The sequence below is a fragment of the Pleuronectes platessa genome, chromosome 1 (genome assembly GCF_947347685.1).
Source record: "Pleuronectes platessa chromosome 1, fPlePla1.1, whole genome shotgun sequence".
NCBI lineage: Eukaryota > Metazoa > Chordata > Actinopteri > Pleuronectiformes > Pleuronectidae > Pleuronectes > Pleuronectes platessa.
Window position 1 is genome coordinate 11,428,654 of NC_070626.1, and position 27,735 is coordinate 11,456,388.

Consider the following 27,735-nt stretch of genomic DNA (forward strand, 5'->3'; position numbering starts at 1 on the left):
TCAGAGCCAGCCAGCACCCCACCTCAGGCCAGAGGAGACCCATCTGGTGTTTCTCCCTTGGAGCCATTTCAATTAGTTAAATCAATACACTAGCGTGGTGGCGTTAGCGGCACAGTTTCCCTCCCTTTTTCATTCCATCCCACCTCCTGACCTTTTTCACTTATTTTTTCAATGTGGTGGGCCAGTTGACGGGACGGGGCAGCTGGATTTAATGAGGCTGGCACTGAGCAAACATCCTCCTCCAGAGTTGTTGCTCAAGCCTGAACACAGCACGGGGGCCTGGCATTTAGATCACATTCATTTTCTGCTTTGTGTATCTGTGTATTCTTATATTCATTTAATGCCTCATGAAGAATGCATTGTGAGCACCAGGACTGTGAAAGCCCGCGGCTGCCTGTACTCACTGCACCGTGACTCGAGCCAGACGAGGCCAGACTGTGAGGCGAGTCTGGACTGGATCCTCCCAGCAGAGTGCTCTGCTGCCGACGACAGCACGGGAGCAGAGTCTGCTGGTTCTACACTGAGAAGTCTTGGCAGCAGCACTGAAGCAGTACACTGAAACCCGGTAGGTGTTGTCAACGCTGCCACTCATGTCAGAGTTGAGAATTTCTGACTTTCATAATATTAAAGCCAAATATCCCCCCCAAAAATATCATCCTCACTCCTGAATCGGAGACTTTCATATCCGTACATCTGAGGCAGATGTATCCAGACTTGATACAAGACAGAATCAGAAAAAGCAGATTTCCGAGTGCGACCCTCTCATGGATCAAGAGTTTCTATCCACACAAAGAAAGAGTAATATGTGGCCAGGTAACAAAGCAACAGGTGGCAGCAGGCAACAGGCACTGGATGCAAAACAGCCACTCCTCCCCCATAGCAGAAAATCACAAGCTGACAAACAAACAGAATAATAACCTCCACCGGCATGACTCCTATACCTGGAGAGAAAATGAATTTGCTGAATTTGATAAGGGCCAACAGGGAGCCTTCACTTTTGACAGTTACAACTAAGGAATTTGTCATGGGTTCAAAAAGTAATCAAATTTCTTCAACAACACACTTGACTTGTGAAAATCTCTCATATTGGATTTTGTATATGCCACAGAATGTGTAGATGGAAAAATACACAATGGTAATTGAGGGATTAGAAGTAAACTACCCGAGTAAACCAGCATTATTCTTTTATCTCTGCACTACTGTGATACACAGGCTGGTGTTAGGTGTCTACTAACAGGTAAACAGACACTCATCTTTCATTCTTTATAGAGGCTTAGAGAAAAATACAATATCACAGCAAACTCACTGAAGGGAAACTAATTTTGTAAAGCATATTAAAGATCAGCCAATAATATGGTAAGAACCGCCGTTTCTCCTCATTCAGCCGACATATAACAGCTACTTTTAAAAGAAACCTGCAGCTTTCTACACACTCAAAGAATAGAAGTGCTAATTCGAGAGCCTGTTTGAAATGAATGGAGACGCCATGACAAGTTTGTTTGGTAATTGGTTGAACTTCCCTCTGGCGTGATATTGAACTCTGTGAACCTTGTTACATCTTTTCTAACCTCATGTGAGGACTGTCTGTCATTAGCAGTGGCTTATACTGTATCAGTCTGGCCTTGCTGTCCATTTACAGCTGCATCACATTAATGCCCTGTCCTAATTCACCTCTTAGCCTTACCACTTGGCCCTACTCCTCTCTTTGTGCGTGGCCATGAAAGGTAATGTTGTTACATGTTTTTATCCAGTAGCCAATGAAGCCGTTATTGAATTGCTGTGGCAAGCGTTCAAAGAAAATAACTATTAACGCTGCCAAAACAAGCATGTAAACACTCTTTGAGTGCTCATGTTTTCATTGTGGAGCAGAAGTTTCTATGGACAGGATTCATGTTAGAATGAAATACCAGATATAAAAACCCTGACTGACTGTGTATTGCTCAATAGGTCTGTCCTGCAGTTGTCAGATCAGGCACTATTATAATGTCGGTTGATTACGAGTGCTGATATCGTAACATTACTTGATATTGTTTGTCACTGTAATAACGTTGTTTGGCTGCTGATGATGTAGCGAGTGGTGTCCCAATTCGTAGGGGAAGATTTTTTAGCCCTCTCCCTTGTGGCTCCATTTGTAGGGAGACACTCCTCTAGGGTTAATGCCAAGGGAGAGGATTTGTGACAGGGCATAAGAGACAGAGGAACGATCCCTGATATTCATAAAGGTATTTTGACTCTGCTACTGCTACATTTTGTCCATAAATACCTTTTTTCTGTCATATGTGAGGAGCGCCAAAAAACAAAACTCCATGTAGCATGTCAGCTACAGGCCTGCCGAGGTTCAACAAAAGTTTCATGTGGCTTTGATGACTTGTGTATTACAAAGACAACGGACTCTGGCTTGGGTCTTATCTCTCATTAATCCAGAACTATCATATCACACACATGCATGCTCTTGTTGCTGCCAACACCGGCAAACTCCACAGGCCCTGTCAGCCACGCTGTGACACCGAACATGACAATGTCTGCAATTTGCTGGGTGCTGTCTTGCCTGCCCTCAGCTTTGCCATTTGAAGCTTTGCCTAAGGTGTCTTTGCAGCCTTATACTGTAATGCAGTAGCCAAACATCACAAGAGTAAAGCACCTGCAGTTAGCAATAAACATCAATTAAGGCTATGACCCAATCTATCAGCGCATGCCCTTTGGTAGCATCCCATGTCCTTAAGCTTTGTCAAAGCTTTTCAATTTGGGCCAGTGTATTTTGGTGGAGGTGTTATTTATGGCACACCGTGTGTGTGCCAGGTAACACAGATGCTGTAGAGAGAGCATTAAGAGGGAGAGAGAGACAGAGAGGGAGTGAGAGACAACTCTTTGTTCAAGGTTCATCCAGACCTCACAGCTGGCAGCAGGCAGTGAGCGAGGCAGCCCACTCTCTGAATCCTGCCTCCTGTTAGTCTGTTGTTGACGACATGTGGCAGTGATATTATCCAAATTAACTGCATCCCCCATCGGTACCAAAGCTTTAGTTGGATACTAATGGCCACCTTGCCTATTAATCTGAGGGGAAGTTTGATATGGGCAGAGGAGGACAACAGGTGCTGGGATAGAGGGAGAGCGATATGGATAATATAGATTATTAATGAACTTTTGGATGGCTAGTGATCCGCCCCAGGTCTGTTTGGGGCTCCATATGTTGCTTGGACAGTTCATCTGCAGCAGACCTCAGGTGGCTTAGTGATCCATCCAAAAACAATTGTGCCTGGGTTATAGCAAAACAACCATAGAACAGAACACACACACACAAACACATACACACACACATATACACACACACACACACACACACACACACACACACACACACACACACACACACACACACACACACACACACACACACACACACACACACACACACACACACACACATACACACACACAAACAGACAAAAACGAGTGCAAGATTTGTCCTCAAGTTCCAGGTTTTGGTCTGTAAGTAACAACCTCAGAGCAGGTCAATATGTTAATCTTCTGGAAGCAAATATACATTGATTGAGTCAACAGATATTTTAAGTAGAAAGTACATGTCTTGATTATAATCATTTTCAGTAATTGTGCATGATCAGTGCGCACCATGATTATTGTTTGGCTCATGGCCCACTTTGTATTAGATTTTGACCATTTGGGTTACATCCCAAAAAGTTTGTCTGTACTGAGCACATCTACCCCACACAGACACACAGACACACACACACACACACACAGTTAAACCGACTCCAGTACTTATTTATCTTCCTCACTACTTCAGTGTAATGCAAAATGAGGTGGCATCAAAAAGATGTGTAAATTACATCTGGCTTCCAGGGCACTATCTGGCTGCCAGAAAGCATCCGTAAATATTTATTGCGGAACATCATTGAAGTGTGTGAAGGTGCGGATGTCTGCCAGAAAGAGTGTGCGCTCATGTGCATGTCCAGCTGTGCAGTGCTCAACACACATCCAGCACTGGCAGTGAGTTGCTTTGTAATTCATAATTTCTCTTACTTTTCTGGTGGCCTTGTTCAAGCCTTACAGAAGTATGTCCAATTCGTAATTAAATGCAGTTTGGGTTATGGGTTTGGTGGCCTCATTCTTCAACTACACAAACCAACACATACTAATGCGGTTTAATGCATCTCACAACTACTGTATATCAAGCTGGAACAATGCATCATTACCTACTTTCTACAATTCCTTGTACACTTGAAAGCACTTGTAATGTATTATGTGTCTATACCACCTGTATTCACAATTATTAATATGCAATCTGGTTTACAACATTGTTGAGTAACAACATCACAATTATTTACTGCATAAACTTCTTGCAAACATATAGAGATAAATACCCCGGTCTGGGGTGAATGATACTCCGGCTGAGTTATAAATGTTGAAAAGTCAAAAGTTAATGGAAAGCTGATTAACTGCCAGTGTCCCACAACATAATGAAAGACTTAATGTTGAAATATCAGGAAGCAGTTAAGAACACAAAGGGGGCTCATAATCTGACCTTACATCCAAACTCCTGGTTGCTTATCAATATCATTGACTTGCTTGTCAACCTCCCTTCCAATCACTGTAATGAAGCATCCCTTGATCAATGTTTGACCTGTTTTAAATGTTTAATATTCTTAGGAATAAATTGGCCCTCGATAGAGGCCAAACTGTCACTGTTTTGACAGCAATGAGCATTTTTTTTGTCATTGTTCACTTGTTGCTACAAGAGGTTATGTCACCACCATATCACAAAAATATTCAGTGGTCAGTGCTTGTTCTGTATTTATCTATTCCACTCCTGGCAGTGTTTTAACTTGTTTTTTCAGACAAGCAGTCACTTTTTGAGATAAAGCTTTTTATTCCATTCCAAAAATAATGGTCAAGCAAATTATTTTTATTTTTATTTTTTTATAAATAGCATTTAGTAAAATGTTTGTCTCCAAATATTGAGTCACAAATTATGCTTTTGTTTTATGCTATTTGGGAATTTCTCAAACTATTACCTCTTGACAGAGGAGTATTTAATCATTTAGGGAGAAAGTAGACAACGGTCATCCAAGGTTTAATTTGTTCTTGTTTAGAACCTTAGTTGAATAATCTGTCTTGCACTTGTCTCCCCCTTACAGCCACGTTTCCAAAGATAATTTAGTTCAACTTTGCTCTTTATTATTGTTGTACTTTGCAGTTCATAGGTGTCTGAAAAGTCACCTGCAGTCTGGTGCTGTTTCTTCTATAGATGTAAGTAGGGTCAATCTTAGCTAAAACTGTGTTGTAAATTCCAGATGACTTGGCAATTGTGTCGAGCTGTTATTCACTATCTGAACTTTGTGCAAATTTCAGTTGAATTGTGTGCTGTTTAATCATTATACAGCAAGTAGATAAACAATGGGAACCAACAATAACAATATCATATGTACTGTACAGTTTCATTTCATACAATTCTATAGTTACTCATTTTTTTATTTCCATCACTACACCCATGCCTCTACTTCAGTTTCATATGCACTATATTTATGCAAATAACATACTGACACACGCAGTACAATGTCCTCCAAGGAGACATTCAAGGATTTTTGTGCAGTGCACAGTAATCATATCTTATAATATTGTGAATGTAAATACTCTATCAGTCTGCTGGAAATGTAGTTTGAATTGCATGAGAAAGAAATGGATACTGAGTGAAAAGACAGATACAGAATATGCAGCTGTGTGCTGTAAGGTTGCGAAAGCTGACTGTGGGAATCTTTTGTGTGATAACTGAGAACGTATGTGAGACTGGAATGTTGACGTGCTTCGAAAAGAGTAATTGTGGTGACTCTATACATGAACAGTATATAGTAAATATGTGAAATGTATCAAAAATGTCAGTATATAGTAAATGGGGGAAATGTTTAAAAAACGTCACCTATCTTTGTTGCAAACTTTATTTTTTATCTACCTCAAACATCTTTTGCAAAACAAGCAAAAACAGCTGGCACAAACAAATAACATCACCGCACTTGCAAAACGTTCTCTAACACTGTCCACATTTGGTGTAAAAACAATTGAGTTTATTGTCTAGTTCTGTTATTTGGACAACACTTGTTGTGAGTGTGTTTCATAGTGCGTTACTTACAGGCATAGTCTGTCCACCATGCAAGCTGTTGATGGCGGCCTGCGCTTCTGCGTGGCTTGAGAACTTGACAAAGGCACAGCCTGTATACAAAGAAAAAGGGAGAAATAGAAGGGAGGGGGCACAGCATCAGGGAGGTGGTCTTGAAAATGGCCAGGCAACACCATTCATTACCATTGTTTTCATGTTATCTGGTTTGCAAATATATCCTGCCATTGGTGTGTTCGGCGCATAACTCTGAATAAATCAGTCTAATTGAGGCTAGGGCATTAGCGGCTTGGAGCATTCTTTCCCTCGCCCATTTCTAATTCCAGCCCCTCCAGTTCGGAGCATGCAGCCAAGGCATTTGCTATCCTGACTTGTTTGTGATTATTAATCTGTTTAATATTTACACATTGTGATTTGTGTGCAGTCACTCATAAAAGAGATTATGATGACAAAGGAATGGTATTATAATCTGCCTATCTAACCGAATCTTTGCGCACATAATTTCAGATAGAGGGGTAGGGGCTTTGCTCAAGGGGCATTCAAATCAACTTAAATCTGTGGTGTAGTTAATGCACAAAAGGAAAAGTCAACATAAAAAGTTGGCCGGAAGAAAAGGGAACGGGTGTCGGCAGCGCGAACTGGAGCCTCACTGCATTAACATTTCAAATGATATTAAAAAAGATTCAAGTACATAATATTAATGCACAATATGTGCTTTTGAAGCTTACACATCCTTACCACATGATTAAACAGTGTAGCAGTGTGTAGGTTAGGAGAGGCACTAAACTACTACATGAAGAGAAAGCTAGTGAACTGAATTACAGGGGCACTGAAATGTGGTAATTTTCCAAAAGCCATTAAATTAAACAGGAGCTATTTCTCTAAGCTTTATGGTCGTCATAGACTGCAAGAGTTATTTTGTAATGTCCTATTCTTATCCTTGCCTTCAGGTATCTCGTGTGTTAAGTCAAGAGATACCTAATTAACAAACTCATGGATTAATTCTGCCCCTTTTCATTAATCGAGTGGCCCTCATGTCCAATAATCAGACTCCTCCCGAGTTCAATGTGTGGTTTTGTGAGAACTGCAGATACATGCATTCCTATACATTTATTCTCTCTGCGTTCCCAGAGGTGTTGTGATGATTCATTTAAATTACAAACACTGATAGGTAGGCTCCGGAGATGTTTTTGGCAGCAATACATTCACTCCTGCATCTCAGGTGTCAGCTTTCCTTCCATGACATCCAAGTGTCCATGAATTATTTCCTCGCAAAAATTTCAAATTGAACTCAAGGACAAATGGTATGTGCACAACGGTGGAGGACATAGTCTACCTCTACCCAAGGCTTACCATGCACTATGCTGCTGCACAGTACATTGTAAGTATTTTAAACTGTTGTGTTTCGAAATATGGTGAGTCGTAAATGCCGTGTGTTTTCTGTACTGTCATAAGTCCTCAAAGCAGTGTAAATGTAGAGAGGCAAGCAGAAAATCAAAGAAACCGTGGGTACTTTTGACAGCACCCTAGCACCCTTCACCTTTAATTGAACATCCCTCCTAAAAGGTCTTAATTTGTTTATCAGCCCACTGTTTGCATTTTACTGTAACCCTGTCTTTGAGGGAGTAAATGCATTTAATCTTTCTAGTTGAAATTATAAGGAGCAGTTTGTCCTCACAAAAAACCTTTTGGGTTTTGTGAGACATGATAACTTGCTGATAGTCCAGTAACAAGGCCATCTGCTATAGGGTCCCAGTGACCCCAGCAGCTCACACCAACCAGAAAGACATTCAAAACAGCAGTTCACACCATTAATGACCACGTCATGTCAAACATACAATGTCCTCAAAGAAACAGTGCTCTAGCCTTGATTCTCCTGACCTAAAAAAAGTTAAGGGACACAGAGCACAACATCTCAAAAGAATTTGAAGTGCTACAGCCTCATAAATTATAGTGCACATTTGAGTTTTTGAATTTGATGGCTCAGAATGAGTTTGGGGGGGGGGAAGAAGGAAAAAGAAAGATTGTATTGCTTTCAAGCGAGAGGATCTGCGCTGCCTTTTGAATTCCCGGGGTAATAATATGTATGCATGAATTCCATCCCAGTGGATGGGTGACATTTATAACACAACTTAATTATAGACCTAAAAGCCATCTCTCTATTATTCCTGACAACTCGGGGCTCTATTCAACTCTGGCAGCAAGTGTTGCACTTTGAAAGTACTTTGAGGAGCGGCGCCAAAGAGAGATGGATGTTAAACTTCTCGGCCTTTTTTATTGGGTGAAGAGGGGTGCTGAAAAGCCTCTGAGTAGCATAAATTTACATCAACAGGGGACAAAGCCTCCATCATGGAACAGATAGCACTGTCAATTTCAAGGTCTGTCTCATTCAAATTACAGAGACCTCATCCCAAGCGAGGCAGCTGGCAAAATAATTTACCGTAAAATCTCGTCATGATTGCATAGGACCGTTGCACAGTGAGTGATTGGACCAAATACCTATAAACTATATTACACCTTTGCCTCATGGAAGCATTCATAGTTAACATAACTTCACAGTTTTCCATTTTGTAGCGGTGCAACTTGAAGAAAAGCGGATGATTGAGCAAGTGATAATAGAGACAAATACCAACACAGGAAACATATGGCATGTGAAGAGAGGAGAAACAGAGAGGAGTTGAAGAGTCTGGTGCAGGAGGGTGAAAAGGAGTGGAAGTACGAATGAGAGAGAAAGCTCGCTCCTCTCTGTAACAGCGGCAGCACCGGCCTTATTTCATTTTATGTGCTGTCAGTCAGCTTGAGGCGTCTGAGACGACAGGAAGAGAGGGAGCTGGAGAGGCAGGGAGTCGCAGTGAAAGAGGAAACGAGCCGGGGTAGAAAGGTGGGTGGGCTGGTGAGGTGACGCGGAGCAATGCGTCCAAGATCAAGAGCGAGGGGAACGGATGCAGACACAGATAGGTGTGCGGTTCAGTAAAACCAGTCTTTCTCTTTGGTCTACTCAGCGGGATCACACATTACCAACCTCTCTCCCTTGCCCTCTCACACATTCTCCTCAGCCATTCATATGCTCCCTATAGGAGAATGATACACAGTCAACACGAGAGAAAGAATGATGGAGGTTTCCGAGCAATATCAATGATTTTCTTCCTCCAAGTATGTCTGCGAAACAGGGACCCATCACAGGATGATTTTGGAGTCGCACTCTCAGAACAATCCAACCTACAGCGTACCTTTCCTCTGAACATGCTCTACTTACTAAATAGCACGTGAGCCATATGCATAACGCAATGCCTGAATTCATGCAAATCTGCGGAACAGTGAGTGACAGCAGCAAAACCCACAACCTGCTTTTTTACAGTAAGGACGTTATCGTCCAATGGTGTCTCAGGGGAGGGATGACGGAAATGTGGGAAACAAACATGATTACACCCGTACGTTTTTCAGATAACAGGAAGAGGAGAAGGGGGAAGAGAGGGGAGAGGGGAGTACAAAGACAAGGTGTTGAGTACAAGCCCAGTTGGGAAGATCTGCTTTGATGAAGGAACTAAGTAAGAGGGGGAAAAAGTTTGGAAGGGGAAAGAGAGTGAGAGGTAAAGTGCGAACAAAAAAGGGAATGGAAATACAGAAGGTAGTGAGAAAAAAGAGTGGAAAGTGGGTGGAAGCAGGTGCCGGAGCGCGGTGACAATACGGTATGAAAGAAATGTGAGCGAGACACATAAGTGATGGTGGGAAAAAAAAAGGAATTGCTGACAAAGAGGATGAGTTATTTTAGAAGAGCAGAGTGGATCGCAGACGATGTCAAAGAGTGTATAGGCAGAAATGTAAAAATCTGAAAGACAGAAAGGACATGTACAGACAGAAAGAGGATGCAGAGACAGACGGGGCAAAAAAAAAAAAAAAGGAGAGTGGCAGGTGTGTGGGCTCTGACCCTTGCTGGCCCCATCAGGCCCTCGCAGGACAGTGCACTCCTCGATCTGGCCGAAGGTCTCGAACAGCCGCCGGACATCGTCCTCGCTCTGCTGCTTGCCGAGCATTCCCACGAACAGCTTCCTGTCTTCTGGATGGGAAGAGGGGAAGAGGGTGGAGGGTGGAGGGAAGGTGGGTGGAAGAGGGGGAGAGAACAGACAATGCTACAGCTGATGGCACCATTCTGCTGAGCTGAGAGGAACTTGCAACTCAACACCCCCCACCCCCCCCACCCCCGCGCATTTCCTTTTATCAGTAGTCTGCTCTGTTGAGCCTACACCGCTGCTGCTGCTGCTGTGGTTGTTATTGTTATTGTTGATCTTACTGTTGTGTGGTGTGCCACCCCACGCTGGCATGAGGGTAAGATATATCCCTGTTTCGAGGGAGCTATTCAAGTCTGCCACAGTGATTTGTGACACAGAGGATGTTTTGAGCGCTTTGGGTCTCAGGGAGAGGTAGAAAGAGAGTGAGGATGTTTTGCTCGGTTTGACAAACTGTTTGATTGTCTGGATGCTTAAGTTGAAAGAGAACATGGAGCCAGAACATGGTATTTCTCAGCAACAAGGCAGAAGGAATTGGAATAAGCAAGAGTAAACTGTGTCAGAGGTGTTTTCTGAGGGGCAATGGATAATTTCCAAAAGTACTTTGAAAGGTTTTCTCTTTTAAACGTCAACACTTTTAATCAAATGATGAAACTAAGAAAAGTTAACAATGATGAGTCAGTGTAGAATGGTTTCTTATTATACTCCATTTTCTGTCAACTTTAATATGTAAAAAAATGTTGTTTGCAGACAAAGCTCAGGACACTCACATTTCTTGAGTATCAACCAATGTGGGGAATGTAAAATACTGGAAATGAATATGATTCTGTGCACTGTGCATTATTTAACTTGTCAGCTGAATTGGGTTGTGGATTATTATCAGCCAAAGATCTGCAGATTTGTATTTGTTAAACTCCAATTACAACAGATAAAAACTAGAATTTGCACAGTGCAATTCAGAGAAATAATCTCCCCACATGAACACACTGCAGTATTCTTTATATGTTGTTTTCAAAATTAAGCAGTGAATTGTTGTTTATCTGCCCGATATAACAGTTACAATCACCAAGACTTTGGCAAGACCTTTTACTTCCTCCACAGCCCAGTGATGGAGAATGTTTTAAGCATTGGGAAAAACATCATTAACACGAAAGCTACAAGGTCTGGTTCTCATGTCTCAAAACTAGAATGACAAAGTATCTTAAATATATTATTTTGCAATATTGAAATCAATGACCCATGAAAATATCCCCAACTGACATCTCCAAGGTCATGGGCGAGTGGTGGAGGAGAGTGAGAAAGCACTAAATATTGGCAAAAATCTAGCATGACTTTAAAATCTGGTCTGACACTGAGCACAGATTTTTCCCAATTACCCAACCAAAAGCTAAGACCTACGTTTGAAGGGCAGCTCCACCTACGCCAATGTCTTCACTGCTACATCATAGTTGCTGCAGAGCTCCAGAGGGGGGCACTCTGGCTCAGACGTATGGGCTCCATACTATTACATTTTTGGCAAGTCAGAAGGCTGGATTTGTATAATTAATCTTCCCGGCGCTCTGGCCTTAGACAGAGCATTCATCTTCTTTACATCTTTTACATTATGCATCCCCTATTCTGCGATGTTGTGGAATGAAATGGCTACGAGAGCCCTTCGCCAGAACTGATGGAAAGTGGCAGGAAGAGGAAGAAGAGTTTATTGGAAATGACACTGTTGATCTTCAGTGTGAGTCATTTGACTGGTCTGGAGCGGTTGAGGGGGCAGGGAGGAACGGAGGGCAAGAGCATCACCTGGGCCTCGACAGATGTGACGCCTCCTGTACCTGCCAGGCCCCATTAGACGCAGCTGCTCTAAGAATAAAGCACCAGGGCTTCCTTTTTGCGGCGGGCTAGTCGGATCCTGTTCCATTCCTGTAAAGTTCAAATGAGACACGTGCCTGCTACTCGCCTGGCCACATAAATGAGCACTTGCATAATCAATAGGGCTAAGCTGCCTGGTCTGTACTGCTGGTGCTGGAGCTGTGGTGTCATTACGTGTTGCTGTAGTCACACCTCACACAGCAGGACTTCTTAAAACCACCAGCTGAGCCTATGCTCATTATAGTCCCTTCTCCTATTGAGCTCCAGGGCTGGAAGGGAGTGCGAACCCTGTAGAGGTCGCCTTATAGAGAGAGACTTTCTGTGTACTGCCGGCTGGGATTTACCGAAGGCCAGTGGTGGAGGAATTACTGAAGTTTAGTACTTAAGTAAAAGTACAAGTACCCAGGAAAATATGTACTTAAGTAAAAGTACTACATCAACAATGTTACTTAAGTAAAATAAAAAGTATTTACTTTTAAATATTAAAAGTAAAAGTACTCACGCAATGGGTTTTCTCTCAATGTCTAGGCTGTGCCATTTTGGTAAAGAATGCAGATATAGCTACTGGTAATACTCATGCCTCTAGAGATGTTACTACTAGTAATAATTATAAGCAACAACATTTGTTTATTGGAAAGGTTGGTGTACTTATTGTGCTTACCCTCTGTAATACTGTTCACACTCTATCTTACAATTCTGCGGATGACAAGTTATCTACCAGGGATTACTGCAAAGTTAATACCATTAAGCCAAAGCAATAAAGACAACATGTTATATCTTTTATTTAATTGTAAACGTGTACAAAATTGAAACATGGAACATGAAAAACAACTGTAAAACTAGTCAGAACAAGGCAGATCTTAGAATGAGAAATTTAAAATGAAGGACCTTGAAATTAAAATTTGACCATTGGTCAGGCAGCCAAAATATTCATCTTCTGAATATTTTGAAATGGTTTAGACGGAAGGAGAAATGTTATACTTTTCTTTTGAAAAGGTAGTTCCTGAAAAACGAAAAAGATCGGTAAATGGCAGGTGTGCCTCGTTGCATGAAAAAGCATTACTTTTAGTTGTTTAGCACCTGGCTGATAAGGGCACAAGGTTTTTGGTTATTGCGTTACTTGTTGTCATTATTCTAAACATAATTCTAAACTGCAAAATGTAACAGAGTAAAGTAAAAAGTATGCACTATTATTTTTACTTAAGTAAAGTACAGTAACGAAGTAAAAATACTTTGTTACATTCCACCACTGCCAAAGGCTGACAGACATCTAGCTGGATATTGAGCATCAGTGGATGAGTTGAGTAGCTGTAAAGTCAGCCCTGAACAGGTGTTGGAGAGAAATGAGTCTGACTCCTCGCTGTGGCAGCAAAGGTGAACCGGACGTCAGCCCGTTCCGAGCATGGGACTTTGTCGTGATAGCACCACCCTCTATCTTTCAGATTTTCACTGAGGTGTCACTGTTACAACTCCAACGGGCAGAGAGGAGTTTTACAGGCCTCCTGCAGCGTGTTAATGTTTTGGGACAAAAGTCTCATCTTGGCCCTGGCCCGGGGAGATCTAATGGCGGCTTTACAAGGCTAATTAACAAGCCATGAGCGAGGTAATGAACTTTCCAAATGTGCTGGCAAACGCAAAAATAAATTACACCCCAGTGAAGGAATTAAAGGAAGTGTGAGTGTACTTGGGAGCCTTCCTTTGGGAGAGCCACAGTGAGAAAATGAATTTGGAGCTGCTATCTTTTCATTGCCTGACCTAAGAGTGTCTCAGTTGGCCCTCTGCAAGCCCCGGCCAGAGTATAGATTGCTATTAATTAGACTTCTTTGCACCTGTCTCCAAAATAGCTCTTATTGGATTCCACAAGTTCCTGCTCATCTCCTATGGCCACTTGTGAGCTTTAAATTGACATTTTATGAATATGAATAAATATTGTGTAGTGCCGCCTCTGTACAAGAAGATGACTCCATGACGCCAAAGAGTTATCCATTAAAAGTGTGGAGTGGAGGGAAAAAATAATAGCCATCACCTCGAGTACACTCATGTACTTGCATTAAGAGGGGTGAGAGCTTTCCTATGGAGCTGACTGAGGAGTCATAGAAGTATAACAAAACTCACTGAGCCTACGGTTTGACCTTTGTGCTTAATCTCTCATTGAGAAAGGCTCGTCTGATCCCTCTAACGGAGCTGAGCCACACAGCTGGAGAAAAAGTGAGCTCTACAGCACTTCTCTGCTCTACTCTGAAGAGACCTCTGTAAGCTACCTTTTAAACCTCGTCACTACTTTGAAATAATAACGTGCGTGCAGGGGTAGTTAGAAAGCTTGGTTACGTAATGCTGAATTTATGGTGTCGTGCATGATCAAACACCATTAGTTAATCCATGTATTTCCCTATATAATACCTCTGCAATGACTTTAAAATGTAGTCAACCGATTCAAGGATATATATGTATATATATATATACATATAAAAAATATATATGTATATGTATATATATATATACATATATATGCACAATATGGGCCAGGCTTCAGCTATTTGCTTACTTTCTCCCACACTCAGACACGTCACACAAACGTCTTTTTGTTCCCCCCCAACCTTTCATCTCCCGAATGAAGGTGGGAGCAATCGAGTGGAAAATGGTTCCATGTCAGTCTCCAGCTATGTCCAAACTGAGGTGGCATGCGGACAGCCCCGTTTTATAAATGCAAATAAAAAGATCAAAAAAGTTATCAAAACACTACTGACATCTGACAATTGCTTGTCTCAGGAAGCCTTTTCATTTCAGTGCCCGGTATATTAAAAATTAATGGATTTTGCAAAGACGCCATATGCTGTCAAGATTGATGCCTCTCTCCCCGGAATAAAGTGCTACTTGTGTTGTTGGCTGCAGTATATGCATATATAGTGTACTTTTTTCCATCCTCTATTTTCTTTTTGTCTATCTATTACTCTGTCTCAAGCTCTCTCTTTATTCTCTACTGCCATCCCTTCGCCCTGCGCTTTCTCTCCAGGCATGGAATTTGTTGCTGTGAAGTCTACTTTTCAAAATGTCCTGCTTTTGTTTGCCAATAATGGGGATAATCTCTTTAAATTATTACTCTCCTACTCGTGTGTGGGTAAATATTTCTTTCTTATTTTCCCTTTTATTTTTTCATGATTCTATCACTTATTGCCTGCTGGCAGTAGTCAGGGAAGCTTGGTAGTAGTAAGTGTTCAGAAAGCATGGACAGCTGCATCCAACGATAAAAGATGCCTGCTAGGCCACTGGGTGCATTTCAAACGCAGAGTAATGTTCCAGGCAGCACAACAGAGGAGTTGCGCTTCTTATGGACTCATTAGAAAAACCTGACGCTGGTGCACTGCTGCCTGGGAGGCCCGCCATCAGATACGCTCACACATGTACATGTAGGCGTACAGACTGGATGTACAAAGTAGTGGGAATGGCTTCTTGTTATTAAGTTAGACTTTGTTTTTCATCATATATATATATATATATATATTTATTTACCCTGTGGTGAGGATGGCACAGGACTCTGCTTGACATCAGAAGGTCCTATTTGCTTTTGGAATAGGCATTTTAGATAATGAGCATGAGATATTTGCATCATGAAGAGAAAAAAAAACTAGAATATCCACATCTTGGAATTAGTGAAGTCTTGCTGTGGTCACAAAACTGGCCTTCTTAAAAGAACGGACTTAATCTCCCTATACCAATAACTTGAGAATAATTTATCTACTGCAAGCCTCATTTAGTCACAGGAAACTTTTTTGTGTAAGGAAATAGTGCTGAAAACTATTAATGAATTGATTAATCATTTGTTTAACAAGCAATCACTACTAAAACTAAATAATAGGGTAGTTATTATAGTGATTGGGAAACAATTATTTGCTGTAATGGTAATGAATGATAAAAATGACTGAAAGGTAGAAATGGCTTTCCAAATAGAGTATAAAGAAACTACATCAATACAAATATCTCAAAATAAAAAGTGGCTGATGTGTAACCGTGAGTCAACCTAAAAAACTGTGCTCCACCTTTTCTTAGCATGGGAATTGGTAAAGAGAGAGAATACCTGCTCAGTCAATTTCAGTCATTTGAGTATTATATAACAATGCAGAAGTTTTATGGATTATTTCTTAACTTTACATTATTTGATATTAACAAAGTCAGTAGAAATGGCCAAATGAAGATTCTAGAAGGCAGTTTGATGCTCAGGAATGGATTCAGGAAATCTCTGCAGCTCTTATTGTACCAGCAAGTGTTAGCAGAAGCACCATAGAGGCTGGGTTCGCTAACATTCATACATTGCTTCAGTTATTATTATTATCCGTTTGCATTCACAAAAACTTTTTAAATCATACTTATTTAGAACAGATGCAAAAATGGATGACAATCATTTAAATATATACTCTTGATAACACCATTGCTTGATATAGCGTATTTATAAGGGTTACTGAATAATGAAACTGTCTTTTTTTTTTTCTTAAATGGTGTAATTGTTTTTTATTAAAAAATTCTCAAACTTGATGTATAATTCAGTGTTAATATGCAGGGCTCAGCTGCAGTGTTAAAGCAGCTAATGTAGAAAATGTAAAATAATGTAGTGAGATAATTGTAAAACAAGAATCATGACGTATGTTCAGCTCTACTTCTCAAACCCCAAGCATTCCCTTTGCCTTTACGCTTCAATTTCCCAACGCTTAATAAGCCCCATTCTACATCGAACTCATGTTTAGTTCCTACCCAGCTAACAGAAGTAATTAGACCTCATCCCTGTGAAAATGCTGTGCAGCCACACGCTAAACCTTTCTGCTGCTGGTCCCAATCTGATGTATGCAAGTGGATTATCCAGTATAGTGAGGTGGTAAATGGAATAATCAGAGGCGAACAAATATTCAAATTGTCAGTGTATCGGCACGATGAGGGGATACAGGCTTCGTGTTTGTAAATGCATTACTCATACGTCTAGAGCTATCACATCCATTTACCCAAGGGAGAGGGATGGAAGGGGGGGGGGGGGGTCTTTCAACCTTCTGGTATGCATGAACAAAAACTAACACAGAACTACTGAGGAAACATGTAAAAGACTTCCTGTTGCGGCCTCTCTCAGGATTATTTAACAGGGTTCTTTTTTCTACATTGGAAACTAGAGATGTTCGAATGCCAATACCAGCATTGGAATTGCCTCTGATACTGTCGTAAATGTTTGCTCGGGCATCGGCATAATTTTTTATAACTAAATATAATTGTTTTATCTAAATGCACTGATATCGGATCGGTACTCTGTATCGACCGATATGCAAAGTCCAGGTGTCGGAATTGGTAATAGGAAAGGAGCAGTTGTACCAGAAAATCTCTATTATGGAAACATCATCTCTAATGGCTAGGCTCATCAAAACGAGCTATTTAAATGAATATGCTGCAATGGTCTGTGTTGGATACCCCTGTATCCTTTTGTCTGTCCATGTGTCTCTATTGCTCAGTGCGTGTTAGTGTATTTCATACACATGCGTATCAACTGCTGCCAGGGTTCCTCTTGACTTTTCAGAGTTTTGCACCACCGAGTCCAGAGGCACGGAGGGATCTTTTAGCTTCATTTGCATGTAAAGTGAAGCGTGCACCTCTGTGGGCGTGAGGTGCCTCCAGACAGTCCCTCCCCTGTGGCCTGCCAGACTGAGCCAGCCAGCAGCCCTCTATCTTCCCTACCTGCTGGGGTGGGGCATGACAGCACAGTGCACAACATTACAAGGTCCTGTCAATCTCTCCACTGCCCGCCTGGGGTCAACCTTCTGAAGAGCAGCAGGTTGGCAAGGACAAACACGACCCATTCACAATGACTCCCCTCTGCCAGACAGACAAAAGGCATGGACAAGATATTAAAAAAGGCTCACACAGGGCGGCTGACTTTCAAATGCAGGGATTGCAATGCTGCTGGCACTGTATAAGTATCCAATAAAACAAAATAGGCGAGCTAATAAACAAGTAGACTAGCATAAGAAGTCTGGACAAATGCACTGTGAGTGGCACACTGTGAAAAAGGCTATGTTGATGGTGGTTGCTGGGCGTTTCAAGAGAGTGTTGAAACCATCTTATCAGAGTTAATAAAGGCAGAGGGTGTTGCGGGCTCACCCATCATCTCTCTTCTCATCAGTGTGGTCTCCAGTCTCACAGCAGTCGCTAGAGGAGTGGGACCTGGCTCCAAGATTGTGTTTAGATAATGGCCATCTCCAATCATAGATAATCTGGCCCCATCTTTTCTTCACAGACACAGCCGCAGACAAGGTCAGGGGGAAAAAGATTCCTGGCGAGGCTAGGAGGAGATAGGGACGGGGCGGCTCTGAGATGATTTACTGCTGAGATTCACTCAGCTGCCTCCATCACCCTCCGTTAACTTTCTCATCCTGTCATCTCTACCACTCTCACTCTTTTTGTCTTCCATCTCTCACCCCTCTCGCATTCCTCCACGGGCCTTGTACAGAATCCCCACCTCTCTTTCTATCACTCGCTTCATCTCTTCCTTTGCACTGCAATACCAGTGAGGGAAAGACGGGGGTAAAGAAGGATAGAAGGAAAACAACAGAGAAAAGGGGAGTATGATATGTCTTCTTTTCCTCTGTTCCCATTCAGCCAGATTGCTTGAGTTTCAAGAGTATAAATAGTTGTTCTCTGTTCCTGCACTGACCACAGAGCCAGTGAGCAAAGGACCAATGACTCCATTGTGGCTCAGTATGTCTGAGTTGAATTCATTGTTTGATCGAACTGGGCAGAAACAAAGTGGTGCTTGAGTTCATCAGATAAATACAGACATTGTGGGGAAGAGGTCAGTTGACTCAAGGAGCAAAAATAGATTTAAAGGCCGTTAAACTCCCCTCCCATGCACCATTCTTTCTTGATAATCCAAGAAAAAAATAAAATAAGTCATGAGTCATTCTAATAGACAGCCAGAGAATCAGCTCTGTAAGCCACATTGGCTGCCGAGTGGCAGGTTTTCTGTGGTGCCAGGCCGTATCCCCAGGGAGAGGATGTCTCTCAGGGATCGTGAACAAAAGGAGGGCTACTGGAGTCTCCAAACAGAGTAATGGGCCCTAATGTCTTTGCTGGCACGTAATGGAGACCTCTTTACAAGTTCCCATGACAGATAATTGCTGACGTAGTAGTAGTGATAAATGTAAGGTGTAAATGTCCCAGTACAACCCTGGATTTGACCGTCCAGAATCCCCACTGGGATTGGTGCACCTGTTTTTCTCATCGCTCCAGGGATGAATCCCTTTGAACTTTCCCTCCTTAAGTCAGCCCTGGCTGTGCTGTCTATTTTCCTTTTAACCACAGGCCTTCATAGTAAATCTCATTTCATTGTCAGACGCGACTTTGGTTTACTTCCCAAGCCTGTCTGCTGATTTCCTGTTGCCATTAACGTTCAATATCTCTGTTGGGGCCTGTCTGCTTGGTCTTATTTCATTCTGTGCTTTGTCCTATCCTTTCCTCCCATATAGAAAGTTCATTTGACAGACAAGTAGGGGCTGTGCTTGCCTAAGAGCCCTCTGTATTTCATTCACACTGCCTGTTCATCTCCTTTCTCTTTCTACGGAAAAAAGAGTAGTAATTGATATTGGGACCCATCCATCCTCCTCTCTTAAGCCCAGAGATCCAATTTATCTTGGTGAGAATGCCGATTGGCTCTCGCCCAGGCCTTGTCGGTCAGACTTTGCCTGTTTTGAGATGGCCGTTAATTAAAGTTCCGCCATGACAAAAAAAAGATCTACATCGGGGTGTGTGTGGCAATAGAAATGGGCCATCTGATTCACACTTGACCACATAAATCAGCAAAGTGGCTCAGTCTAATCTGACCTAGGCAGTCTAAATCACCACTCTGAAATGCAAGCACAGGGCAGACACAGAGCGGTCCAATTAGATCCAATTCCAGCCATGTAAATCTTTGACTGGTTTAATCTGCATTAACCTCAGTGATGTTAGTCACAAATGGCTTCAGAATGATGTGGTCAATCACCATGCCAGTCAGACTAGAGATGGAGGGAGGAGGCAGCGCAAGAGCATCTGCACAGTGTCAAAGCGAAATCGCATAATTAATGTTATGAATGGTGGTTTTAAATGCACAGGATAACTTTTTAGAGTTGAGCACCATTTGCATTCCAGTCTAATGTAACCAATTTAACTAATTTATACATATAAATAATGATACATATGTTAAAACTGTATTTCAATTGAGACTAAAAGTCTATCACCAAAAACTGAATAACCCTGAATTAGTTAACTTTCAAAAACAAATTTAAATTGTAATGATTTCAAGTTTTAATCTCAGTGTAATATGTTGATATTGAAGCAGATAAGTAGGATTACTATCTTCAGGTTTTATTATATATTGTTTATATTAGTTGATTCCAGTGTAATCCAAAAACAATTCCAAAAAGGAGGGGGAAAAAAAAGACCTGCCCCTCAAATAACATCACGTGATACAGATCCGTTTTTTGAGTTCCTTTCTTTTCACAAAACCCATAACAAATCAATTATCTAAATATTTCATTGATACAAATATAATAAATCATATTACTCAATAAACTAGTACTATTTCATTACATTACGATCGGTAGCTGGATAGTTCGGTAAGTTGAAAGGCCGATACTGTGGTAACATTGATTGACAGTCATTGATTTAAGAGTTGTGAAACCGGCTGTGTAAAAAGAAGCACAAAAAGCAGAAAGAAGTTTCAAACTCCTTAAATCATGACATGTCGCACTTAGAAAGACTGTGTGTGTGTGTGTGTGTGGGTGTGTCTGTGTGTGTGTGTGTGTGTGTGTGTGCGTGCGTGCGTGCGTGCATGCGCCCAACAGCCTCTACTGCAAGCAGACTTTACAATCACTCTGCGAGATCCTTCGGCATTCGTGTCCATCCTCTCTCTCTCCATGTCTCTGTCTTGTCTTTGAACTGCTCCCAGTGACTGTGAACCTGAGACAGCCCCTCTGCTGGCACAGATGGGAAGTCAATAGAAGCAAGTGACCTATATTACAGGCTACTTTGCTAACTCCCAGTGTGTCTCCAGTGAGAGCAGAATATTAAGGATTGCACGTGTGCTACTCCAGTGCATTCCTGTGTTTGCGTGCATGTGTTTGCGTGTTTTTAAGGGGGTGTGCAACAGAGACCAGGAGAAGGTTAATTACCTCCTCGTCCTTCGCTGTCGGCTGGCTTCACCTGGATGGGCCGGTTCATCTGGAGAGAGAAGGAGTAGAAGGGAAATACTTGGTTAGTACGCAACGATAGGAGCAACTGCTGCAATGTGTGAAGTGAGAAGAGAACAGGTGATACAAGCTCTGTGAGCTAAACACAAAAATCAAACAGTGACAATGTCGTAAAAAAAGAGAAATCTGTGCAGTGCTCCATGCCAGCGTGTTTAATTAATCCAGGGCACTGGCTCTAGAGATGCCTGAATTCCCCTCACAGTTCAGCAGAATTAGCACTTTTCAATGACGGAGCCACACTGGGTGTCAGATGGCACTTGGAGATTAATGCCATTACATCAGCCACTCCCAGCCCCACGGGGAAAGGTCCTTTCTGGCTGGCCCTTGCTCTTCCTGTCCCCTCCTGGCTCCAGACTCCCAGTCACCAGCGAACATTCTGCTCATCCCTGACCCACAGTAATTCCTCTTTCTCTGACTCCATCACTTCCACCTCTCTTGCCTCTCTATACACAGACCCTCTTTGGCAACTCACGACCAGTGTCCCACTGGTGTGATAAGCCAACCCCACCCTGCACCACCAAACAGCATATAGCTTTGAAACAGCTTGTGAAAGGTTAACAGTAGGGAATCGATAAACAACCTTTGAAGATCCATTTCATATTGAGGTGAAAGCAAAGAACCCTTTTAAAAACTGCCTGCCTTGAATACAACAAAAAATCCCTTGGTTCTTTTTGCTCCCATGACAATGCTTTTTTTTCTTTTTTTCACACTTGCCAGAGCTTTAATATGAAAACAGAAAAGACACATTTTTGTACCTTATCTGAAACAGGTATGATTTTCCATCTCACCTCTGTGAAATGGGTGAGTGTTAAGAGCAACCCTTGAAGAAGACCCTTGCTTATTGAGGCTAGCCACTTTTGTCATACTTGGCATTGTGGTCTTCTGGGTTCAGTGGGCATTGGGCCTATCTTTCTAACTAGGCCATGTGGACAGCTCCAACATGTGATTGCCAGTGAATGGCACACGGTACTGCCCACTCAGATCTGTCCACTCCAGAAGTAGAGTGGGTGTTGGGCCCTCAGGCAACGCAGCACTTGACAGCAGTTGACATGAGCATGGACCATGGCCAAATATAGAACTAAGACTGGTGGACATGTATAGACAAGCGTATACATGGTGATACCCTGGGGACACAAAGTACTCAGCTGGCAATATGCTGTGACACTGGAACAAAGCTTTGAGAAATGACGGACGCATTACAAAGACAAGCACATGAAGTCGCACCGACACACACACACACACACACACACACACTGACTCAGGGGAAATAGCATCCATACAATGGACCTGCAAATACATCTCCAGATGTATATGCTAGCTGTAGTGTCTAAGGTAATAATACGTAAAAGCTTAGACAAATCGATCTACTGTGATTTGGTGCACAACGCTGAAAGTGTGCAGATGCTAACTAACAAAATAAATCCTGTCAAATCACATCTTGCTTAAAATAGTCTTCACGTTGCAATGTCGCAGGGTGTGTTGCTTTGTCAGAATGACCATCCTCCACATGCGCACAAATACAAAGGTCATATACTCAGTTTCTGCAGCTGTCAGTGTCAGATGAGATAAAGTAGCGCTGAGAATGACGCTGACCTGCTGACGCACTACCAGTCACTCTGAATAAACATCATCCATCAACACTAACAGCGCAACTCTGACATATTTGTCAATCCTTTAACCGTTATTACACTTAATTAAAAGGAAAGTAGAGGTGACTTACTTCTTTCAAGCCCAAACAAAAGGCTCGAAAGAGAAAATTTCCTTATGTTCTCAAGGGGGACCTTGATTCCAGATGTTTCTTCAGCTCTGTCTGACTCACTGGCTCTGGGGGATGGAGTGAATATGGAGTCCTGTTGGGTTGTGTTTATAGTGTGAATCCAGACTTGAACTCTGTCTAATTATCTATCTGTTGATAACAGCCATCAATATTACACTGAATTTTATTTACACGTGAGTCTTAGGTAAAGTCCAGGTGATGTGCAGCATTGCTGTATGTTGCTCTGTGGTAGAGCGTATTAAGGTCAGTTGGAGCATTCTAAGCAGTAAGTTAAGATGCTGTGCCTACACACATTACAAAAGTGTGTATTTGTGTGTGTTTGTGTGTGTTTGAGTGCAGCAGCTCAGGTCGGGGGCAGAATTTGTCTCGCATAAGAGGTTTAGGGTAGTCCCAAGATCCCTGCCCAGTGATCAGTCAGCATCCAGGTCTTTTTGCCAGTGATTGGTCAGGAGGCTTCATTAGTAGCCCCTGAGCCACTGCAGCAGCTAGAGTCATTAGACAACCCAAAAGTACACTTGGGGTTGCCAAGCAACCGAGCGGAGCTGACCGGCAGGCAGACGAGGCGAGCTGGCCGTCGGTCTGTGGGCTGTTCGCCAACCAATTGGCACTCATTTCTTTCTTGTCCTTTTTTTCTTTACTTGGTCCAAGGAGGTCATAGTGAGAAGGGAGGAAGAAAAAAGATTTCTCAACTCCAAACTCCTGGCGTGTCCCACTTTCATGTCCCTTTTTCAGTGACTGTGACAATGAGTTTTCAGTCGAGTCTGCTGTAACTTTTGCTCCATCTTCCTGCCAAATTATGAAGTTCAGCTCGATGCCAGACGTCGGAGCTGTGAGTGGCGCACCTACACATATGGCAGCAGTTATGTCGTCTGCTGATCTGTGCTACTTTTATTGTGTCCTCTACATATATTCTCTTTCACTAACAGAGGGGATGTTTTTAACTCAAGTTTATTGCAGAGTAATCTTGATGTTGACTTTACTTGTACTACTTTACTCTCCCTCTCTCACTCTTTCTCTCTCACACACACACTCACACACACACAGAGGCACAACAAGTCTTGGGGCTCAATAGCAGCAGGTGGCTTAGGTGACATTTTAATCCCTTATTACTGAGTGCAGGATTAGCCAACAGATCAAGGCAGAGTTAATTATATGAATTCATCAGAGGCTGGGCGAAGAGGCATCCCACTTTCCCCTAAGGCCAGGACCCACCCCCACCACAACCACCACCCACCCTTTGCGCACAGACGTACATGCAGACACATCGAGCAAGAGGGCAAGTGACATTCGGTCTGTCGGAGAAGCTACTTCCTTATTAGCATCGGAGCAGCAGAAAGCTAAGGTAGCACATACAGTGGAGCCTCAAGAGACGCTGTGAGACAAATGACATCCACTACCTGCCCGTCGGGCCACAGCTGAATGAACTGCATAGACATCGGCGAGGAAGACTACCGGCTTTTTCCTCCTGTAGACGTGTGGCTGCCGAGGCTGAAAGGAGTTCAACACCACCCCCCGTCTTGCTTTATCTTTGTCTCTCTCTGCCCCTTTGGCCTCCAAAACCAATATGCTTCCCACCACAGCCCCTTAATGGGTTGATCAATGCTGACAAATAGGCAGCTCATGCTGTCTTGCCTAGGCTCTCTCAGCTCTGTGCCTGTGTGCTGCTGCACTTAGAGAGGCCATCTCTCTTTCTCCTCATCTCTCCCCTTTTTCTATCTTTCTTTTTCTTTCCCTCACTTTTTTCCCCTCTCTCTATTTCCCCCTCTTTCATGCTCTACTTCCTTCATGTCTATACGTTCATTTTTTTTCTTTGTTCTAATCTCCAGGGGTGAATCTATATTTCTCATTCTGTTATGATGAATATAAGTCAGCTGAAGTCACGGACGAGTGGAGAACCAACAGTGTGGAAGAGAGAATCTTGCTCACAATTTCCAGCAAAGGACTCAGTGTGTAAGTTTCAGAGCATTGAGCTGCGTTTGTGAGTTTTTTTTGTGCGTGCGTTTGTTTGTGCGTGCGTTTGTTTGTGCGTGTGCGTGCATTCTTGTGTGCGTGTGTGTGTTCATGCATTCAAGTCCATATGTCTTTTGCCAGTGCATCTGATTGATAATAGTGCAGTGGAGGGGAAGAAAGACCAGGACACTTCTGGCCTTTGACCGCGTTTGACCATGCTGTGTAAATGTCACTGCTCACAAAGCAAGCAAGGAGAAATACTATCTATCAGAGCCTATAAATACAGAAAACTGTTCCCTCACAAGCACGACTGAGGGTGAGCACTGATACTCTTACCCCACTTTCACTGTAACTCTAACACTTTCTTGCTAGATGATTAGCATCCTGTGCAAAGATGAACTTATTTTTATTTCATATTTTCCTTGTTTGGTAACATGAGCACAAACACACACAAAATCCTTTAAATGCTGCAAGTGGAATAAATGTCAAGTCACTCAGAAAAACAGCCAAAGGAATAAGAAATAAAAAAATTGTAGGAACACACACAAACACATATATTTATGAATTTGCAATGATCCCTGTAAGTGTTGTGTCATGTGCACTTGATGCACATTGAAGGCGTATCCGGGCGCACCTGCTATTTTTGTTCTTCAGTGAGCATCCACGCAGGGTGAAGGGGGGTATTAATAGGAGGCTCTGGTGATGAATCATTACCTTCTCAGCCAGTCACATTACTCATCTTGTAACTTTTAAACAGCTGTGCCAATCACAGTGACACATGAAGAATATGGCTCATGAAAAGAGGGGAAGAGTCTAGACCAGTTTGTCTAAATAGGAGAATATTCTTGTGCAGTAAATGCAGAGGCAAACGCACAAATATACAGTGTCTTACGACAAACAGGGCACTAAAGGCAAATGAAATCACTAATTTTTTTCTTACAATAAAGCATGGTTTTATTGGGAAAGAGATGTTTTGAATTTCTACAGTAAAACTCTCATTGTCTGATTTAGTTTTTTTAATTGAGGAAGTTAATGAAGTTAAACTAATTTAGTTCTGGCTTCATCCAAACAACAAATGTGCTATTCTGCCAAAACTGCGATTGAGCATAAGTCTCTTTTGAGCCCTGCAAAAACTGACAATTCCCTAAAATAAAAAGTAGTACTCACAGGACTTTCTCTGGAGAATTGTGGAAATGATTTTGTTTGAAAACAAATCTTTACTACCTACTCTTTCTTAAGTCGCCAAATTCAAAATTGAACTGAAACACTTACACCAACATTTCTGTTTATCCACAGCTTCAGATCAATCTCTATTGTGATTTGAGAAAATTGGGAATTTAATCCAGGCTTCAAAATGCTTTGATTAAGAAGGTAATGCTACACTCAGCTCTTGCCTGATTGTAAGAATAATTTTTGATATGGATGAAGAGAGAAGATATTTTATATACTGGACTTTGTGGTTGCGAATCAATTCTGTTATGTTATGCAAATAGTGAACATTTAAGTGATACCTATGAGTACTTGACAGTTGTATCCCGAAGCTCTAACAGTGAAATTATACAACAAATGAGTCATGAAGAAACGAGTTAATTATTTCCTCTTTGCAGTTATTTCATCCGACTTCCTCTCGTTTCATCCCACACATCAAATACCGTTTGGTTTTCCAAGTCGTCGGGTACTATTCTGTTGATAAGCCATCTATTGTTTGATGCCTCTCATTATCATTCTGTAGTTTCACCGTCATTGAATTCATTGGAGCTGTTGATGCCATTTACAGCTTTTTAAGTGCTATAAAAGATATTTAATGCACACTGACTTTTCTTGAAGAGCCAATAAAGTCTGAAACAGGGGAACCTCATTCCTAAAGGAGATGTTCGGAGAGAGCCTGACCTTTACCCATTACAGAATCACAATACATGTAAATGCCCTGACCTCTGTGAAGTGTCTTTAGAGGTTTAGGAAGCATTTGACTGTTTCATTGAATGGATTTGGCATTTCTGTCAATACTAACTAAGAGCGTGAGTATTAACAGAGTGCTTTCAGTTTATGTCATACTTAACCCTTGGAAGGGAGAATAGTAAATACATACAGGACAAAATGTCTTGATTGCAATGATATGCTATTTAGGTAATGTTATCTCTTATTTAATTTGAAAAAGGGTTTTTTCTTTTTTTTTATACAATTATCGTACAATTATCCTGCTGGCGAGACCCCCAGATCCTGCCAGCCTGTGCTTTACCAGCCCATCACCAATCGCTCACATGTCAGGACATCCCGCGCCTCATTTCTGTACAGAAAAAAAAACAGGTCCAGAGAAGCGCAGCGGGAACAAGTCTTTCTCTTAAATTGGTGTGCAAGTTCACAGCGTCTTTCCTGTGAGGCCAGCGAGTCGGGAGAGGTCGAGCCTGCCCCGTGTGTTGGGAGGAGACGGGTTATAGTCGGAGTGATCATACACTTGCCTGTCTCCCTTGAAAACACAGGGAGGAGGGCTGTGTCTGCCTCGCTGCGAGGAGGAGAAGAGGGAGAAGGGGTGCTGACAGCTCAGCAGAGGGTGGCTGGCGGTGAAACGCTGCCTATTTTTAGCTCTGAACCCAAGCTCCTATTTAAAGACTAGGTACTTTGGGTCGGGTCGGAAAGGGGAGGCGGGCAGCAGCGGCAAAAAAAAATTGTCTTATACGGCTGGAACACTATTTCCTGGGCTGATGCTGCAGTTTGTCGAAGATCATCGCTGTGCTTGTGTTTTGTCTCTGGGTT

At 42.2% G+C, this 27,735-nt stretch overlaps 1 protein-coding gene across 18 annotated transcripts in view; it reads right to left on the reverse strand.

Annotated features, from left to right (window-relative positions):
- The window catches only part of celf6 (CUGBP Elav-like family member 6), a 124,609-nt gene that overhangs the window by 14,751 nt on the left and 82,123 nt on the right, over positions 1–27,735 (reverse strand). For 11 of the 18 annotated variants that reach the window (XM_053418765.1, XM_053418752.1, XM_053418843.1 and 8 more), the window contains exons 3-5: positions 21,177–21,225; positions 10,059–10,187; positions 6,146–6,225 (exon numbers count right to left, since the gene is read on the reverse strand). In XM_053418765.1, coding sequence (XP_053274740.1) covers positions 6,146–6,225; positions 10,059–10,187; positions 21,177–21,225 — 258 coding nt within the window. Of the gene's footprint in view, positions 1–6,145; positions 6,226–10,058; positions 10,188–19,558; positions 19,562–21,176; positions 21,226–27,735 lie in introns of all 18 variants that reach the window. The other 7 variants (XM_053418860.1, XM_053418812.1, XM_053418760.1 and 4 more) reach the window with 2 other exon arrangements.